The 19,026-nt window shown below is 54.8% G+C and overlaps 1 protein-coding gene across 11 annotated transcripts in view; it reads left to right on the forward strand.

Moving 5' to 3' along the window:
- The window catches only part of ZC3H4 (zinc finger CCCH-type containing 4), a 42,072-nt gene extending 32,641 nt beyond the window's left edge, over positions 1 to 9,431 (forward strand). For 10 of the 11 annotated variants that reach the window (XM_045077121.1, XM_045077120.1, XM_045077123.1 and 7 more), the window contains 4 exons: positions 644 to 1,002; positions 1,219 to 1,562; positions 4,197 to 4,448; positions 5,648 to 9,431. In XM_045077121.1, the coding sequence (XP_044933056.1) occupies positions 644 to 1,002; positions 1,219 to 1,562; positions 4,197 to 4,448; positions 5,648 to 7,167 (2,475 nt within the window). In that variant the 3' untranslated portion in view covers positions 7,168 to 9,431. The remainder of the gene's footprint in view (positions 1 to 643; positions 1,003 to 1,218; positions 1,563 to 4,196; positions 4,449 to 5,647) is intronic. The other variant, XM_045077130.1, reaches the window with a different exon arrangement.
- The last annotated feature ends 9,595 nt before the right edge of the window (positions 9,432 to 19,026 follow it).

Here is a 19,026-nt window from a genome sequence, read left to right on the forward strand (position 1 = left end):
CAGGCCCTGTGGCTCAGGGTAGGGATTCGGGGTCTAATTACAAGTGTGGTGAGAGGCCCATAGGATTCCAACGGGACAATGGCATGTTAGCCCTTGTAGCATGCTACAGCGTGGATAAACCCAGCGGGCGTGCCCAGTGAAAGAAGCCAGTCACCAGAGGCCACAGGTCAAGAGTCTGGTTGTGTGACCTGTCCGGAGCAGGCAGGTCACGGAGATGACAAGCAGATGAGAGGTTGCGGGGGGCTGAAAGTGGGGAGGGGAAGTGACGGCTAACAGGTACGGGGCCTTCTTTTGGGGTGACGGGAAGGTTCTGGAACTGGTACAGGTGGTGGTTGTATAACCTTATGTCTGTACTTAATGCCACTGAATTTTTCAGAAGGGAAAACTAGTACCTTTTGTGTTCCGCATGTTTTGCTGTGAATAGGAGCAGCGTCCCCCCCCCCCCCCAGCCGCCAGGGGTCACAGAGCAGGTGGGACAGCAGCGTGGGATGATGATTCTTACGCCAAAGAGGCTTTGTGCTCCTTGTCTTTATGCTTGTGAGGGCTACAGGGTCCTCGTGTTTTGAGGTTTTGTGTTCTGAGAAACTTTGGCTCCCTACATGGGAAGCACGTGTCCTACGTCTCCCTTTGTTCTCACATGCAGATGTTGGCTGACGATGCAGAAGCAGGCGCTGAGGATGAGAAGGAAGTGGAGGAACTGAAGAAGCAGGGCATCAACCCCCTGCCCAAGCCGCCCCCGGGTGTGGGGCTCCTGCCCACCCCACCTCGGCCCCCCGGCCCCCCAGCCCCAACCTCTCCCAATGGCAGGCCCATGCAGGGCGGTCCCCCGCCCCCGCCTCCGCCCCCGCCCCCACCCCCTGGGCCCCCTCAGATGCCCATGCCGGTGCACGAGCCGCTGTCCCCCCAGCAGCTGCAGCAGGACATGTACAACAAGAAGATCCCCTCCTTGTTTGAGATCGTGGTGCGGCCCACGGGCCAGCTGGCTGAGAAGCTTGGTGTGAGGTGAGTGCCCTAGGTCCCCCCACCCCCCGAGTTAGGCTTGGGGGCGGCTCTGGCCTCAGCCAGGCTCTTATGCTGGGGGCCTGTCACCATGAGCCTGGTCTGGAGCCCTTTGTGACCAGCTGCGTGGATGTCTGTGGATGTCTCTGTGTCTCCTACTAGTGTGGCCACCGTTCTTGCTCCACAGTCCCTCTCACGAGCGTCATTTCTTCTCCCTAGGTTCCCTGGACCCGGAGGACCCCCAGGGCCAATGGGCCCTGGGCCCAATATGGGCCCCCCGGGGCCCATGGGGGGCCCAATGCATCCCGACATGCATCCCGATATGCATCCCGACATGCATCCCGACATGCACCCCGACATGCACCCCGACATGCCGATGGGCCCTGGCATGAACCCTGGCCCACCCATGGGACCTGGTGGTCCCCCAATGATGCCCTATGGTCCTGGAGACTCTCCACATTCTGGAATGATGCCCCCCATCCCGCCATCCCAGAACTTCTATGAGAACTTCTACCAGCAGCAGGAGGGCATGGAGATGGAGCCAGGACTCCTCGGGGATGCAGGTGCGCAGGCCGGGCTGGGGGCCTAGGGGGCCGCTGCAGTGGGCTTTGGGGACGTAGTCGGGAAGACCTGGGTTTTTGCTTCCGTCTGAGTCTTTCAGAGCATGAATCCAACTCCATCTCTGTCCCATGAGTGCTTGCACGTTTTCAGTGACGGGGGGATTCACTACCTGTTGAGGTTGAATGGAGTCTTGTGATCTTATCGCTGTAATTTATTTAATGTTTTACACGTTTTGATGGGTGTGCCTGGAATTGGGACCATGGGAAATCAGAGGGGTGGGTGTGGAGGGCTTTGGGCTCTGAGGCGGAGGCACTCTCTCCAGAGTGGCCTCTTTCCAGACAGTTCTGGGCTTGGGGCTGCTGGTGTTGGCCCTGTGCCTCTGCTTGTTCTGTCCCCGTGACTCACCATCTTTCTTCCATCTTTCCTTCCTTACTTAAACAAGAGCATGTGTTGGTAACGACTCGTGCCTGCCAGACGAGGGGTTGGCCGGCTGTGCCGTGGCCTTTAGGGGGCAGGGGTGTGCCTGCTGCTGCCACAGGGCGGCCGTGGTCCTTGCCTCAGCTGCACTGTAGTTGAGGGAACCAGACCGCAACGGGGAAGCTCATTTCAGCATCGATCGTTCCTCGAGAAAGCCTGGCAGGTGTTTGTGTTAGAGGGTGGGGCCAGACAGGTCAGGAGCGTTAGTAGATGGGAACAGTGTGGGGACAGTCGGCAAAGGCCTCTGAAGAGGGGAGGAGGCCCAAGTGCAGAGCAGCCGCATAGCTCGGCGAGGGAAGTTGGGGGATCCAGGTCCCTGCATGAGACTCAGACGAGGTGGCCTCATGGGGAGAACACTAGGAAGCAGGCAGAGGCATTCAAGGGTGGCGGGTAGGAGCTGCAGTGGAGTCAGGGAAGCTTCTGGGCTGCTGTGGAATCTTCTGGGCAAAGGTGGTGGCAATGGGGCAGGAAGTGGCAGGGCTGGGCTTCATGGTGTGCAGATAGTGCCTGGGGTTCCAGTGGGCCTCCTTGGACACGCACTATAGGGTGGGAAGGAGCTGGTGCTGCTGGGTCCTGGCTGGAGGCTTAGGCCATCCCGGTGCCAGGAGTCTGCTGGAGAGAGCCAAGCTGTGGTGGGTGGGGAGCACCCCACTTTGGCTGCCTTGTGAAGCAAGAGGCGCCCATCTGACCGCCGGGTGGAGATCTGGAAGGGCATCGGGGAGGTCCGCAAGCTGCGGCAGCTGCGGGGGCATCAGCGCCAGGAGCTGGAGCTTCAGAGCTGTTCTTAAATCCATGTAATAATGTATGTGGGAAAGGGTGTGGCTGTGGAGGGCAAGCACGTGCGCAAGCTGGTGACAGCAGGTGTCTCTAGAGTAACTCGCTCTAATTCCCGTATCAGGAAATCCACCCTTTTAAAGCATGTCACTCGGTGGTGTCTCCTGTGTTCGCAGTCGTTTAGCTTTCGAGGAATTCCTCAGGGCCGCATGCTGTGTGCAGGGGGACCTGGGGCCTTTGTTCTTAGGGCGTGCCAAGCTCTGCACTGCGGGGCCGCCCAGCATAGGCTTGCCACCAAGTTCATGTGTCCCGAAGTTCAGGGGCTAAAAGGAGGTGACCTTTCACTTTCCGCTTTATATGCTTTGTGGATGAAATATTCACAAATCCTTTGAACCCTTTAAGTTTAACCTAAATTTCGGCACTGGCCACATTCAGACTCTCGGGGGGATAGGACAGTGGTGGGGGGGTCATGCAGTGCAAGTACAGAACACTTCCTCACTGCAGAGCATCCTGGGAGGGGGCCGTGCTGAGCAGACCTCGTCTGTCTCAGTCTGTCTCAGCGAGAGCGCACACACACACAGTCTCTGCGCACAGCTACCCTTCCTGGGCTCTCTTGTGGCTGGAGTTTGTGGAGGTCAGCGGCTGAGGCCAGGCACCTGCCCGCTCTCAGGAGTGAAGGCAGACCCTTCTGCCTTGTGCTTCCTAGATGCTGTGTGGGAGCAGCGCACTTAGGAACAGTGTGCGGAGCTCGGGGACCCAGAAAGGAAGGAGGGAGGAGGAGGAATCTGCCAGGAGCCTCTGGCTTGACCTGTGGCCGTAGCCAGAGTTTGGTTATTGCCTTTTGTTTATAAGTCTTCGTTTGCCGTGGTTGAGCTTGTAAGATGAGCTCACTATGAGATGTGGTGTGTTTTTTTCCTGATTGTTACAAAGAAACCACAAAATGAATGCTCGTTGCCAGTAATTAGAAGAGGTCAGAAACGCGTGGGGTCAAAAGTGAAGAATCCATCCGCCCTCTCTCCCAAATCTCACCCCCAGAGGGACTGTTTCCTGTCTGTCTTCACAGCCTGTTCTTTGCGTTTTGTAAACATCTGTCTAACGTTCTGTCCTGTTTTCACTTCATGAGCATTTGCCCGCATTACTAAATTATGCTGTGAACCCCATCTTCAGGGGCTGCATCCTGGGTGGGGACACCCTCGTTGCCCACTCCGTTCCTTGCTGTTGGGCTTTCTGTGGGGACCATCCTGGGGTGGTGGGGGGGAGGGACGGGCTACACATCATCACCCATCACCATTGGGGGTGGTTCACCAATGAGGGGCGCAGAGGGGGTTGGCGTTGGTGCCGCGAGGCCCTTCCCGACATGAACCCTCGGTTCTTCCCTGCCACAGAAGACTACGGGCACTACGAAGAGCTGCCGGGGGAGCCTGGGGAGCACCTCTTCCCCGAGCACCCTCTGGAGCCCGACAGCTTCTCTGAGGGAGGGCCCCCAGGCCGGCCGAAGCCGGGCGCCGGTGTCCCCGACTTCCTGCCCTCAGCCCAGAGGGCCCTGTACCTGAGGATCCAGCAGAAGCAGCAGGAGGAGGAGGAGAGAGCGAGGAGGCTGGCTGAGAGCAGCAAGCAGGACCGGGAGAATGAGGAAGGCATGTGTCCTCCCCAGGGGCAGGGGCGTCCCCTGACAGGCACAGGCCCCCCTGGGCCACTGTGCAGTGGAGAGGTGGGGGATGCCTAGGTGGGGTTTTGTGTTGGAAAGGAGCCTGTGGTCAGGGAGGACCCCTGCCCAGGGCCGTGAAGCCAGGCTGGGGCTTCTGCATTGCCTGTGCCCAAGAAAATTGGAAGTCAGGGCTGCCCTTTGTGTCTTGGGGGTCAGGAGAGACACTGATCCCGTAGAGGAGGGAGGTGGGCTGGTCCCTGGAGGAGACAGCAGGATTTCTGATAGGATTTCCCTTCTGCGCCCTTTCAGAAGAGACTCAGAGTTGATGCTCACAGCTCCCCTTGCCCTAGACCACGTTCTCAGGAAGTCAGCAGATGACAGCAAGTCGCTGACATAAACCAGTGATAATTAGCCGTCACAGCTGGCAGGTTGCTCGGTGCCACACCGCGGAACTGGTGGCATCCAGCCCAGTAGGAAATGGGGCTGACAAATGGTGTCTAGAACCAGGAGCCGGAGGCTGCATATGGCTTTTGTAGGAGCCTGGGAGCAGGTGGGGACAGTGGGAAGAGCGGACAGTGCCCTCCCTTGGTGGCTCCGGCTTCACCTACTTGGAAGGTTTCTGAGTCGGCCCACCAGGGCCCTGTCTCTTCCCAGCCGGTGACTGCCCTTCCCCGGGATGTGGTTAACGTTTTGAAGGGCCTGGGGGCCAGTGTCCGTGGGCCCTGAGTGCAGCGAGAGTGGAGTCAGTGGTAGCTGCTCCCAGGTACCCAAGGCTGGGCCTGCCATGCTGGGACCTCAGTCCACAGTGGGTGAGGATGAGGTGGCAGAGCCCTGGGCTAGGATTCTGAGCCCAGTCCCTGCTCTGCCCCCCATCTCGTGGCACTGTCCACACTTCTGCTTTCTGGTCTGTCAAATGGGCATGATAATAACATCACCTCCCGGGTGGTCGTGAGGATTACTAAGACAGCACTTAGAGCACTGCTGGCACGTGGTGAAAGGTCTAGAAACATTAGCCAGGGACCTGCCAGTCCCGGTGCTCCGCTGTTTGTGGCGGCCCGCGGAGGGAGGGGAAACTGAGGTTCTCAGAGGTAAGAGGCAGAGGAGCCACTCACCCAGAGGGCTGCTGTGGGGTCCAGGAGTGGTTGCCGCTGGTCACTCATGTTTCTCCTTCTCTCTGTTCTTTCTTAGGTGACACTGGGAACTGGTACTCCAGTGACGAGGACGAGGGCGGGAGCAGTGTCACTTCCATCCTGAAGACCCTGAGGCAGCAGACATCTAGCAGACCCCAGGCTTCCGTTGGGGACCTGAGCAACAGTGGGCTGGGGGATCCCCGCCTCCAGAAAGGACACCCCACAGGAGGCCGGCTAGCTGACCCTCGCCTCAGCCGGGACCCCAGACTCACCCGCCATGCCGAGGCTTCCACTGGGTCTGGCCCAGGAGACACAGGGCCCTCCGACCCTCGGCTGGCTCGCTCCCTGCCCCCCCCAAAACCCGAAGGTGGCCTTCATTCCAGCCCTGCAGGCCCCAGCGGCACCAAGGGGTCTGGACCACCCCCTACGGAAGAGGAAGAAGGGGAACGGGCCCTGCGGGAGAAGGCCATGACCATTCCCCTGGACCCTCTCCCGGGGCATCCGCTGCGGGACCCGAGGTCACAGCTGCAGCAGTTCAGCCACATCAAGAAAGATGTGACCCTGAGCAAGCCGAGCTTTGCTCGCACTGTGCTCTGGAACCCCGAGGACCTGATCCCTCTGCCCATCCCCAAGCAGGACGCGGTGCCCCCTGTCCCTGCGGCCCTGCAGTCCATGCCCACCCTGGATCCCAGGCTGCACCGTGCCACTGCCACGGGGCCCCCCAACCCCCGACAGCGCCTGGGCACCTCCACAGACTCCGGCGCACCCGGCTCCAACCTGCCTGACTTTGAGCTCCTCTCTCGCATCCTTAAGACAGTCAATGCCACGGGCCCCTCAGCGGCCGCGGGCTCCAGCGATAAGCCCAGTGACCCCCGAGTCCGGAAGGTACCCACTGACCCTCGGCTCCAGAAACCAGCAGACTCTGCTGCCTCCTCCCGGGCTGCTAAGTCTGGTCCCACCGAAGCTTCGTCTCCTGCCGGCAGCCCCAGTGGGGAGTCCTCCCCACCAGCCACCGCCCCCTACGACCCCCGAGTGCTGGCTGCCGGTGGGCTGGGCCAGGGCAGCGGGAGTGGGCAGAGCAGTGTGCTGAGTGGCATCAGCCTCTACGACCCCAGGACTCCCAATGCCGGGGGCAAAACTGCAGAGCCGGCTGCCGATGCGGGCGCCCAGCCCAAGGGCCCCGAGGGCAATGGCAGGAGCTCTGCCGCCAAGGCCAAGGAGCCCCCATTCGTCCGCAAGTCCGCCCTGGAACAGCCAGAGTCCGCGAAGCCCACTGCGGATGGGGGCGCTGCCACGGCCACGGACAGATACAACAGCTACAACCGGCCCCGGCCCAAGGCCGCTGCGGCCCCCACCGCCACCCCGGGCGCCCCGCCACCAGAGGGCGCCTCGCCCCAGCCCGGCGTGCACAACCTGCCTGTGCCCACCCTCTTTGGGACTGTGAAACAGACGCCCAAGACGGGCTCTGGGAGCCCATTTGCTGGCAACAGCCCAGCCCGTGAGGGCGAGCAGGACGCGGGGTCCCTGAAAGATGTTTTTAAAGGCTTTGACCCCACTGCCTCCCCCTTTTGCCAGTAGTGTTAAGCTGGAGTCAAGTGCTCCCTGCACCCCACCCTGCCCAGGGCAATATTGAAGGGCAGCAACCGGAGTTGAGAACTTGGGGGGCTCGGATGTTTTTTTTTTTTTCCTTATTTTTTTCCTCTCTCCATGTCTCTCTCGCTTTCTCTCTTTCTTTTTCTCTCTTTTCTTAATAGTACTTTCTTTACAACGTATAAATTGTATATAACCATTTTCAGTCCGTTCTGGTCAGTGCTGCGGGGCACCCAGGCTCCCACCAAGAAAACAGGCTCCTGCATGTAAACAGGTGTGAGTCCCCTGAGCCCCGGCCCCAGCTGGCACGTCCTCTGGCCTGGCTCAGTTCTCAGGGACTCTGTGAAGGCTGGAGCCCCAGTCTGGTGGCTGGGTGTCCAGTGGATTTTCTGGGCAAAGCTTGGCCCCTGCCCGCCCCTGAGGACAAAGGGAACTGTAGGTGTCAGAGGCACTGAACGCGGCTCGCCCCTGCCAGCGAGGAGAGATGAAGCCGAGACAGTGAGCAGGCCTGGCGTGGAAGCAGGTCCGGGCGCTTCTAGAACCCCATCCCCTGTACAGGGTGCAGGTCCTGACCACCTGCTTCAGGGACCGAAGGGAGGAGACGATGTGAGAGAAAGGCAGAGCCCTTGGAAACTGCCTGGGCCGGGAGAAGCAGAGGTGCCTGCTCCTGTCTGCTGCGGATCCGCACCCCGGCCTCCCCGCTGCCGTCCGTCCAGAGTTCGTCCTCAGATCCACACCCCCCACCCGCATCAGAAGACTCCAGGGTGAGAGATGGACCTGGAGGTGGCAGGGCTGGTGCGGGGCGGCCTGCCCGCAAAGCTGCCTCCAGGGGGGCAGGCTCCGCAGACTGCGTGTTTTCTGTCAGTATTAGCCTCCTGTCTTGTCCCGTCCGGTTGCGGTCACGCCTCCTCCCCTCAGGCTGGGGGTCTTTCTTGGTCCTCAGGAGCCAGAGCACCCAGTGTGCTGGCCCCAGCCCCTCGGATAGCTCACGGATCCGTGGCGTGGCCGCTCCCCCGAGGCTGCCGACGGAGCCCCAGGCGGTGCGCTCTTGGCAGTGTTTGCGCTCCCTGCTGCTTTGAACCTCCTTGCGCCGTGTTTAACTTAGAGTCCGTGGTTTTGGCGCGTTTGGTTTTCTTCCCAGCTGACAAGTACGTGCGTTCAGAGGCGTGTCACGGTGTTGGATTTTGAGGGCTTGAGGAAAGGGCAGGAGACCAGCCAGGGCAGTGGGGGGTCTTGCCGGGCTCTCTCCGGGAGTGAGCGCAGCAGGACCCCTGCTTGCAGGTGGAGGGTGTGGAACCAGAAACCTGCATCCCGCTTCCCTCCTCCGGCTGAGCCGGGGTGGGAGCAGACACGTCAGCACTGGGTTCTCCCACCTGCCCCAGGACCCTGGCTGAGGCCACTTGCGTAGAAGCAGGGCCCGCTGTCTCTTGCCTTTTTCTCATCCCATCACCGCACCCGCCTTGCTTAAGGCCCCGCCTATTCCTTGTTAATAAGGAGGAAACCTGATGACCCAGCTGAAGGGTTTCCCTTCCCACCTCATTGCGGTGGGAGGTGAGTCAGGTTCTTAGACCAAACCCCTCTCCCCGGAAAAAGAAAAAAACAGTCGTTGAGTTTGGGGCCGGAAGCTAGGGCCAGAGAAGGCAGCCCACAAGGTCAGTGCGCCGTGATCAGGTTGGTTTGGTTTGTCTCTGTCTTTTTGGTTTTTGTTGTTTTTAAACAATCATTAGTGAGATTTTTCTTCAGCCACCCGTGTTGGCCTTGAAGCAAAGGGCTGTAGCCCTGGATGTTTGTAAAAATGAGAATACACAGTGTGGCTGTGGGTTGTTTTTTTTTTCCCCCTCCCTCCTTTGAAAATTTTCTTTTGTAAAAGCAAAATTAAATACTTTTTTAAAACCGAAATCTGTGGATGAAATAGACGCTGGAGCCCTCCTGTCGGAATATTCAGCCTAAGAACCTCATGGGACTATGAATTCCCCCGAAATTTCCATTTGCCATCAGGCCAAGCTTTTAAAAACAAAATGTTCTCTAACCAGGATTGTAACAAAAGTGTAAATACTACTTCAGAGTTGAGAGTTGATGGTGCAAATATGTATATAGCGTACTGTATTTTTACAATGATCATCGCATGACTGTCCCAGCTCCCTTTTTGTACTCCTTATCTGTCTTCCAGAAATGTCACCTGCCCTTTCTCCTGTGGTCTCTTAATCCAATAATTGTATTACTGCCATTAAAGGATGCAGTTATTTTAAAAATTCCCGCGGTCTTGCCTCTCCATGCTGCCCGCCCCATCCCTCGCCCCCAGGATGAAAAACCCTGGATCTACTCTCTCGGTGGCCAGCCCCTGGGTGACATTCATGATGACACCGGGGGATCGGGGCCTCCAAACAGCTTGCACTTAGGATTGGAACCTGCCTCCCAGAGTTTCCAAGCTCCCACTCTGGGCCAGTGTCAGCACTCAGAGTCATAATGGTGAGCGCCACGGAAGGGGTCGGTGGCGAACAAGCAGGGCAACTGGGCCGACTGCCAGGGAGCCCTGACCCCTACAGACCGGACGTGTGTGTCTCCTCAAAATTCAGACGTTAACACACCGATGCCCCCATCGCACCCCGTGCCACCGTGTTAGGAGGTGAGGCCTCTGGGAGGTGGTGAGGTCGGGGGGTTGGAGCCCTTGTGCTGGTCGCCAGTATAAGCTGGTAAGCTCTTAAGTTCATGTCCACATTTCAGGATGCGATCTTTGAATTTCTCCCCATTCATCCGTATTGAGTGAGTTGGTGATTTCACCTGCAGCTCAAAACTCCCGACTCGGCTGGCTTAAACAGCCGGGAGTTTGGCACCTTAGCGAGAAGGTCAACAGGGCAGTTCCGGGGTGGGTCACTTTGGAGGGAACTCCAGTCACACAGGTTTGGGCTGACGTTCATACAGCTGGTCGTGCCCTCCTGGTTGCGATTTGGCAAGGGCACCTCTGCCTCACCCTGCCAAGTGCAGAAGCCAGGAAGGAACTCTCCCGGCTTCCTCGTGAGCAAGGGAGCACTTCTGGAAACCCCTCAGCACACTTCTTGTCTGGTCTCGTCCGCCCTCCCTGGTTGGTTGCCGGCAAGGGGGACACTGGAGTCTCACATTCTGTGCTTGATCAAAGATCCGGCATCCTGAGGCCAAGCACATGAACACCCGCGTGGCTTGCAGTGCCGGGAAGGCACGGGGGTTGAGAGCCGCAGTGGTGACGCAGCCAGCAGCCGTGTGGTGGGCGGCCCTGGGCTCCAGCAGAGGCAACGTGCTGGCTGGGGCAGGGACCTGCACCCAGGAGGCTGGCAGGTCCTGAAGAGCCTCGAAGGCGTTGCTGCAGACATGGGCAGGGAAGAGCGCGGAGAGTACGCAGTCGAGTAAGGACCAGACTGGAGGCTAGAACCTTCCTTCCAACAGGGGTGTGGGAAATGGATTGGCTGGGACGAGATGGGGGTGCAGGGAGCCTGGTGGGAAGACAAAGCAAGAGGAGTAGGGGGCTGGGAAACCAGAGGACCCGAGACTCAGGGTGTAGGTAGGAATTGGTACAGTGACACATGAAGGATGACAGAGATGGGGAGTCGGAGAGCAGGTCTGAGCAGCCCAGTGGAGGGCAGCTCCCTCACTGAGATGGCGCTGGGGAGGACGAGGTGTTCTGGGTCAAGGCTGTGGGGGGGCCCCTGCATAGAGTTGGTTGACAACTCGAGGGTAGAGCCCTGAGTGTCACTGTTGGAAAGAAAAACAGAGCCTGAGAACAGAAGGAGCCTGTGAGCATCGGCCGGTGAGTGAGGCCAAGAGCCACGTTGAGAACCTTCTACTTCCAAGATGACTGGGGCTTCGGGATTGGCACCTGTGCCAGTGCCCTCGGGCACCTGACCCGACCCACCGCCCCGGCTCTACAGGTGTGCACGTGGGCCTATACTTGCTTTGTCAGAGGCTTGGCCATCTGCTCATCCGTCTCCACCCACAGAACACAGCCCCGCAAATCCTACAGCGTGTGTGTCATCAACCAGAGTTCAGAATTCACATTCCTTTTTTTTTTTTTTTTTTAAGGTGCAATTCCCATATCATGAAATGCATAGAACTTCCATGTACACTCGTGGAGCTTTGAGAAATGCATTCAACTGTGTCCCCCAAACCCCAATGAATACAGAGAAAGTTCCCTCACATTCCCTCCTGGTCAGTCCCAGCACCGAGCCCCAGGACAGGAGACTGCAATTATTTACTTGCTCCCCCTGCTGAGGGACCTTTGGGGCTGCTCTGGATACAGCTGCTGAACACGTTTGCGGGAGGCCCCGGTGTGACCATAGGTGTTCATTTCTCAGGTAAATACTTAGGAGTGAGGAATCAATGTTTAGTTTTATAAGAAACTGCCAGACTTCCAAATCAGTTGTACCAGTTTTTGTTCTCACCAGCGGTGAATGAGAGTTCTGGTTGCTCTATATCCTTGCCAATCCTTCCCATATAGATTTCTAATATTTATCTATTTAATTGAGGTGAAATTCACATAACATAAAATTAAACATTTTTTAAAAACTTTGTAAAGCCTAACCTTTTTATTTTATTATTTTTTTTAAGATTTCATTTTACTTGAGAGAGAGAAAGAGAGAGAGAGAGAGAGAGAGAGAGAGAGAGAAAGCATGAGACAGGAGAAGGTCAGAGGGAGAAGCAGACTCCCCATGGAGCTGGGAGCCGGATGCGGGACTCAATCCTGGGACTCCAGGATCATGACCTGAGCCAAAGGTAGTTGCTGAACCAACTGAGCCACCCAGGCACCGCTAAAAAGATTTTTTTTGAAGTAGGCTCTGCGCCCAGCATGGAGCCCAACGCAGGGCTTAAACTCACAACCCTGAGATCAAGACCTGAGTTGATAGGACGCCTGGATCGCTCAGTCGTTAAGCAACTGCCTTCAGCTCAGGTGAAGATCCGGGGGTTCTAGGATCGAGCCCCATGTTGGGCTCCCTGCCTGGCGGGAAGTCTGCTTCTATCTCTCCCACCCGCCCTGCTTGTGTTCCCTCTCTCCCTGTCCAAAAAATAAAATCTTTTAAAAAGTCCTTTTCCGGGGCGCCTGGGTGGCTCAGTGGGTTAAGCCTCTGCCTTCGGCTCAGGTCATGATCTCAGGGTCCTGGGATCGAGCCCCTCATCGGGCTCTCTGCTCAGCCGGGAGCCTGCTTTCCCCCTCTTCTCTCTGTTTGCCTCTCTGCCTACCTGTGACCTCTGTCAAAATAAATAAATAAAATCTTTAAAAAAAAAAAAAAAGTCCTTTTCCTGGGGCGCCTGGGTGGCTCAGTGGGTTGACCCTCTGCCTTCAGCTCAGGTCATGATCTCAGCATCCTCGGATCAAGCCCCACATCAGGCTCTCTGCTCAGCGGGGAATCTGCTTCCCCCTCTCTCTCTGCCTACTTGTGATTCTCTCTTTGTCAAATAAATAAATTAAAAATCTTAAAAAAAAAAAGTCATTTTCCTGACCATCACAGGATCATCCCTTACTCATAAACAAGGTTCCACCAGAGATGAGACGCAAACATCAAATAATATCCATAGGAACGCTTTACTGAATGTTTGCAAGAGACGCACCCACTGCGGGTAGATGAGCTGCTTTCTCTCTCACTGGTGTTTCCCATGTTGTGAATCTGGTGAGGAACTCTTAATACTATGAAACCTTTTCTTTTCTTTTTTTTTTTTTTTTTTTTTTGGTTAAGATTTGGAGTTTATTTGTTGTGTTAGTGAGGATGGACAAGGTTCTGCTGTGGAAATTCAAACTTGCAAATCTCAGTGGCTCATTCCTGGAGCAGCCAGAAACTCCGCTAGTAGCAAGACTAAGGAAGGGACCCAAGCTCCCTGAGGCTCCGCCCCTGGGACCACTCTACAGTGGGGAGAGAAGATGGAGGTTTGCCCCAGTCCTTAAATGCTTCTTCTCCAAGGCCATGGATTTCACCTCTGTTGTTTTTCTTTTTCTTTCTTTCTTTCTTTCTTTTTTTTTTTTTTTTAAGATTTTTGTTTATTTGACAGACAGAGAGAGAGAGCACAAGTAGGCAGAGAGGCAGGCAGAGAGGGAGAAGCAGGCTCCCTGCAGAGCAGAGAGCCGGATGTGGGGCTCGATTCCAGGACCCCTGAGATCATGACCTGAGCCACAGGCAGAGGCTTTAATCCACTGAGCCACCCAGGCGCCCCACCTCTGTTGTTTTTCATTGGCTAAAGCGAGTCATGCGGCCTGCTGAACTTCCAGGAGAATGGGGAGGTTCTGTTCTGCTGTGGGGTCAGGAGGCGGACAGCTGGGGCTACTTGGAGACCAGCACTAAAGTCTCCCGCACCAGCGTTCCCAGGTTCTGCCAGGCGTCCCTCCTGGTTTGCAGGGGCCACGCCACGGGCTGCAGTAGCCAGCTGAGGAAGGTCCCTATCCACTGTCTGCCACCGCAGGGAGCCCCACTCCCTCAAGACCTGAAGGGTTGAAATTCACCCCTACATTTGCATGGAGGCCACGCCCCCCATAGCCCGCCCCAGCCAATGAGTGATTAGAGTGGGCATGGGGTTGCGGTGGGTGGTTGGGTCCCAGCTGCAGCCACAGGGAGAGAAGGCAATCCTGCCTCTTGGCTTCTAAAGGCGCTAATCCTACGTGGTCGAGGCCCCACCCTACTCCTTCCTCACCTCCTTAAAGCCTCGTCTCCAAATTCAACCACACGGAGGGCTAGGCCTACAGCGTCCGAGTCAGGGGAGGACACAATCCAGTCCATCGCACCTACTCTGGATTCCCGTATCCCCAATAGATGATTTGGTTTCGTTTCGGTTTTTGGGGTTTTTTTTTTTTTTTTAATATTTTATTTATTTATTTGACAGAGATTACAAGTAGAGAGGCAGGCAGAGAGAGAGGAGGAAGCAGGCTCCCTGCAGAGCAGAGAGCCCGATGCGGGGCTGGATCCCAGGACCCTGGGATCATGACCTGAGCCGAAGGCAGAGGCTTTAACCCACTGAGCCCCCCAGGCGCCCTCGTTTCGTTTTTAAAGATTTTATTTATTTATTTGAGATAGAGCGCCAGAGAGAGAGCACAAGCCGGTGCGGAGGGGCAGAGGCCGAGGGAGAACCAGGCTCGTCACTGAGCACAGAGCCCCACGCGGGGCCTCGATTCCAGGACCCCCAGGGGTCATGACCAGAGCACAAGGCAGACACCCAACCGACTGAGCCACCCAGGCCCTCCGCACCCGACAGATGATGTGAAAGGTAAAATCTCTTACACAGTCTTTCTTATTTCTTCTGGCGGTTACTCCGTTTCCCTCTTTTTAAAAAATTAATGTTGACATTTTAAAAAGAATTTATTATTGTTTGAGAGAGGGCGCAAGCAGGGGGAAGGAGAAGCAGGCTCAGCAGGGAGCCCAGGCTGGGGCTTGGGCCTAAATCAGATCCCAGGAACCCGGTGTCATGACCAGAGCCTCAGCCCCACTGAGCCTCCCAGGTGCCCCTGTTTCTCTTAAAATATGTCAGCTTTAGGTGTTTTCGGCCAACTTCTCCCTTCCCTCTTCCTTACTTTCTTCAGGTTGGTCTTGTAATTTTTTTTTTTAAGATTTTATTTATTTATTTGACAGACAGAGATCACAAGTAGGCAGAGAGGCAGGCAGAGAGAGAGAGGGGAAGCAGGCTCCCCGCGGAGCAGAGAGCCCGACGTGGGGCTCGATCCCCGGACCCTGAGATCATGACCTGAGCGGAAGGCAGCAGCTTAACCCACTGAGCCACCCAGGCGCCCCTGGTCTTGTAATTTTACCTGCTGTGACACACTCTGTTGCTCATTCTCTCAACAAACCCCACCCACTAGAATGTTCTGTAGGGATGGAAATGGTTTCTCTCCTTGTTGTCTTACAGGGCAGCCTCTGGGCACATATAACCACTAAACACCTACACCCCGCCCTGGATTTTACTTTTTCACTAATGTGAGTTTAAATTTAAGTGAAGGCACATGCGCCCAGCGGCTGCCATGGTGGACAGTGCTGCCCTAAACCCTAGATACAGCCCAGGACTTTCCACTTGTTAAAAGGATCAGTTACAAATCACTCCCTTTCCTTTCCTCTCCAGTCCTCCCGTCTGCTGTCACCCGTATTCATGCTCAGGCTTGGTAACTGTGTTTGCTGCTGTAACAAATTTGCACAAATTTAGGGGCTTAAAAAGAATGCAAATGCATTCTCTTATAATTCTGAAGATCAGGGGCGCCTGGGTGGCTCAGTGGGTGAAGCCTCTGCCTTCAGCTCAGGTCATGGTCCCAGGGTCCTGGGATCGAGCCCCACATTGGGCTCTCTGCTTGGTGGGGAGCCTGCTTCCCTCTCTCTCTGCCTGCTTCTCTGCCTACTTGTGGTCTCTGCCAAATAAATAAAATCTTTTAAAAAATAATTCTGAAGATCAGAAATCTGAAATCAAAGTGTCAGCAGGTTGTGCTCTTCCTGGAGGGTTCGGGGGGACAATTCATTTCTTTGCCTTCTCCTCCAGCTTTGAGAATCCTTCTGCAGTGCTTGGCTCCAGGTCCATTCCTTACGATCCTCTAACCACTGGCTCCTGTACTCACATCTGCTATTTACTGATTCTCCTGCCTCCCTCTTCTGAAAGTCTCTCTAGCGCACACCCTAATTCCTGGAACCCAAGAATGCTATATTGCTTTGCAAAAGGAAATTTGCCAGTGTGGTTAAGGGTTGTGAGATGGGGAGATGATCCTGCATTTTCTGGGTGGGCCGGAGGTCGTTACAGGGCTGCTCATAAGAAAGGCAGAAGTGGGGCGCCTGGGTGGCTCAGTTGTTAAGCATCTGCCTTCAGCTCAGGTCATGATCCTGGGGTCCTGGGATCGAGTCCCACATCAGGCTCCCTGCTCACCTGGAAACCTGCTTCTCCCTTTCCCACCCTCCTACTTGTGGTCCCTCTCTTGCTGTGTCTCTCTCTGTCAAATAAATAAATAAAATCTTTAAAAAAAAAAAAAAAGAAAGAAAAGAAAAGAAGGAGGCAGGAGATCAGAGTGGTAGGCTGGGAGTTCCAGCCTCTAGAAAGAGACCGCAAGCCAAGGAAAGCAGCCAGCCTTCGGCCCCTGCTTCCCACTGAAACCCCAAAGAACGGAAAGCAGGTAATTTCTACATGTGTGTTCATAGCAGCATTATTTTTTTAAAGGTTTTATTTATTTATTTGTCAGAGTACAAGCAGGGGGAGCAGTGGGCAGAGGCAGAAGGAGAAGCAGGCTCCCTGCTGAGCAAGGAGTCCAATGTGGGACTCGATCCTGGAACCCTGGGATCATGACCCAAGCCAAAGATAGATGCTTAACTGACTGAGCCATACCAGCGGCCAGCAGCATTATTTATAAGAGTCAAAGAATGGAAACAACCCACAGGGCCATCTACTGATAAATGGACAAACAATGTACTATATTCCTAGAAGGGAATATAATTCTGCTGAAACAAGGAATGAAGCCTGGACCTGTGCTGCAACATTAAAACTTGAAAACATTAAGCTAACTGAAATAAGCCAGACACAGAAGGCTGCATTTTGTAGAATTGCATCTCCCTATGAAGTGTCCAGAACAAATCCACAGAGACAGAAAAAGATTAGTGTTTACTGGGAGGAGGGGGTAGGGGGAGGGTGGTTGTAGGGAGTTTTCTTTTCTTTTTTTAAAGGATTTCATTTAGGGGCACCTGGGTGGCTCAGTGGGTTAAGCCTCTGCCTTTGGCTCAGGTCATGATCTCAGGGTCCTGGGATGGAGCCACTCATCCGGCTCTCTGCTCAGCGGGGAGCCTGCTTCCCTTCCTTTCTCTCTCTGCCTGCCTCTCTGCCTACTTGTGATCTCTGTCAAATAAATGAAATCTTTTTTTTTTTAAGATTTTGTTTATTTATTTGACAGATAGAGATCACAAGTAGGCAGTGATAAGAACTATAAGGTATCTAGGAGTTAATCTAATGAAGAAGGCACGAGAACTTTCTGGAGATGTCAAATTAAAAAAAAAAAAGAATCTGAGTCGAGAAGTTTTATTCAAATTTTAATCAAAAAGACCATATTAGAGCATGTGACTCTTGATCTTGGGGTGGAAGTCCGAGCCCCATGCAGAGAGTGGAGGTTACTTAAAGATAAAATCTGTAAAAATAAATAGAGAAAGAAAGAAAGACAGACAGACATAGCACCACCGTGGGGAGGCTGCTCTGACCTCCGAGGTCTGCAAGTATGTCCAAATCAAAGAGAAAAGGGCATTGCTTTCCTCTGGCAAGTGGGGTTTGTAGTAGATGAAGCTGCGTATGTGAGGGGAAGTAGTAAGCAACGGGGTTTGACAGGAAATGTGTCCTCCTGTGGTCAGCCGGTCTCAGGAGAAGCTGATCAGCATTTCAGTTGGGAGGATGGGCTGTTTGGGGCCTGGGGTAGGGAGAGGAGGGAGGGGGCAGCCTGACTCAGGGTTGGTCAGGGCAAGACAGACGGGTGACCCGTGCACACGGGCGCAGAGAGGAAATGCTAGAGTTGTGTGTCAGGGCTTAAAGGGAACCCGAATAAATGCTGGATGGTTGGGTCATGTGACCTGCCTTATCCTTCCGCTCCAGACGTAAAATGTCCTGCCACAAAACCTAAGGCTTTATCCAGCTCTCCCCACCCCCCACTTCATTGTTGTGGCCCCAGTTGGAACAGTGTCTGATATCTGGGGTCAGCTCTTCATAAAAATATGTTCTTTAAAAAATTTTTTTAAATTATTTATTTATTTGATAGACGAGATCGCAAGTAGGCAGAGAGGCAGGCAGAGAGAGAGGGAAGCAGGCTCCCCGCCGAGCAGAGACCCCGATGCGGGGCTCGATCCCAGGACCCGGAGACCATGACCTGAGCCGAAGGCAAAGGCTTTAACCCACTGAGCCACCCAGGCGCCCCCCAAAATTTTCTTTATTGAGATGTAATTGACATCTAGCATTGTGTAAGGAAGGTAGAACAATTTGATTTGGTACATAATTGTGTGTATGTATACATAGATACACACAATTATATACAATGTTGTAATAGGATTACCCCTGGAGCCTTAGCTAACACCTCCATCACGCCACATAATTGCCATTTATTTTTTGTGGTGAGTCCCCATATATTCTGTAAAAGGATCCCAATGCCTGGTCATCCCTCCCATCTGCAGGTACACCTGCATTGGTCTGGGGTGAGGCTGGAGCGTTAACGTCTAAGGCTCCTGGACAGTCATGTATGAGAACGACTAATCAAATCCCAAGTGCAGAGGCAGCCGGCCAACACTCTGATCTGTCTCTTTAAGGAGGATTTGTTTTCTCTGCCTTGACCCCTTGCTGTCGTTCATTTTTCTCTCCCTTCTCATCAGCCTAAACCATTCCACGAGCCAAGAATGTGAGAAATGTGTCTCAAGTATTTTCAGTTCCACTTAATCCCCTTTAATGCTTAGGGTTCACTGCCAGTAGCCAGGCTGTTCCAGCCCATTTAAACTCCCTCCCAAGTTTAACCCCCTCCAGAGTTCCCAGCTGGCCTCCCTCTCCTTAAAGTCCAGGCTCTTCTCAGTAGGAGTTGAAGGAGGTGAGGAGCAGCCTGGCCCAGCGGGTCTCGGAGCCAAGATTCCAGAGGGTGATGGAAAGCTATGGAAGGGTTTCAGCTGGGGAGAGACATCTTTAGATGTTCATTTAAAATAGCCTCTGGTGGGGCTCAGTGGGTTAAGTGTCCGACTCTTGATTTTTGGCTCAGGTCATGATCTCAGGGTCGTGGGATCAAGCCCTACGTCGGGCTCCATGCTCAGTGGGGAAATCTGTTGGAAATTCTCTCCCTCTGCCCCTCCCCCAGTCCTGCACACTGTCTCTCTCTCTTTCTCTCTCAAACAAATCTTTAAAAAAAAAATCCTCTGG

This window comes from Mustela putorius, unplaced genomic scaffold (assembly GCF_011764305.1).
Source record: "Mustela putorius furo isolate JIRA1106 unplaced genomic scaffold, ASM1176430v1.1 tig00000196_pilon_pilon_pilon, whole genome shotgun sequence".
In the NCBI taxonomy this organism is placed as follows: Eukaryota; Metazoa; Chordata; class Mammalia; order Carnivora; family Mustelidae; genus Mustela; species Mustela putorius.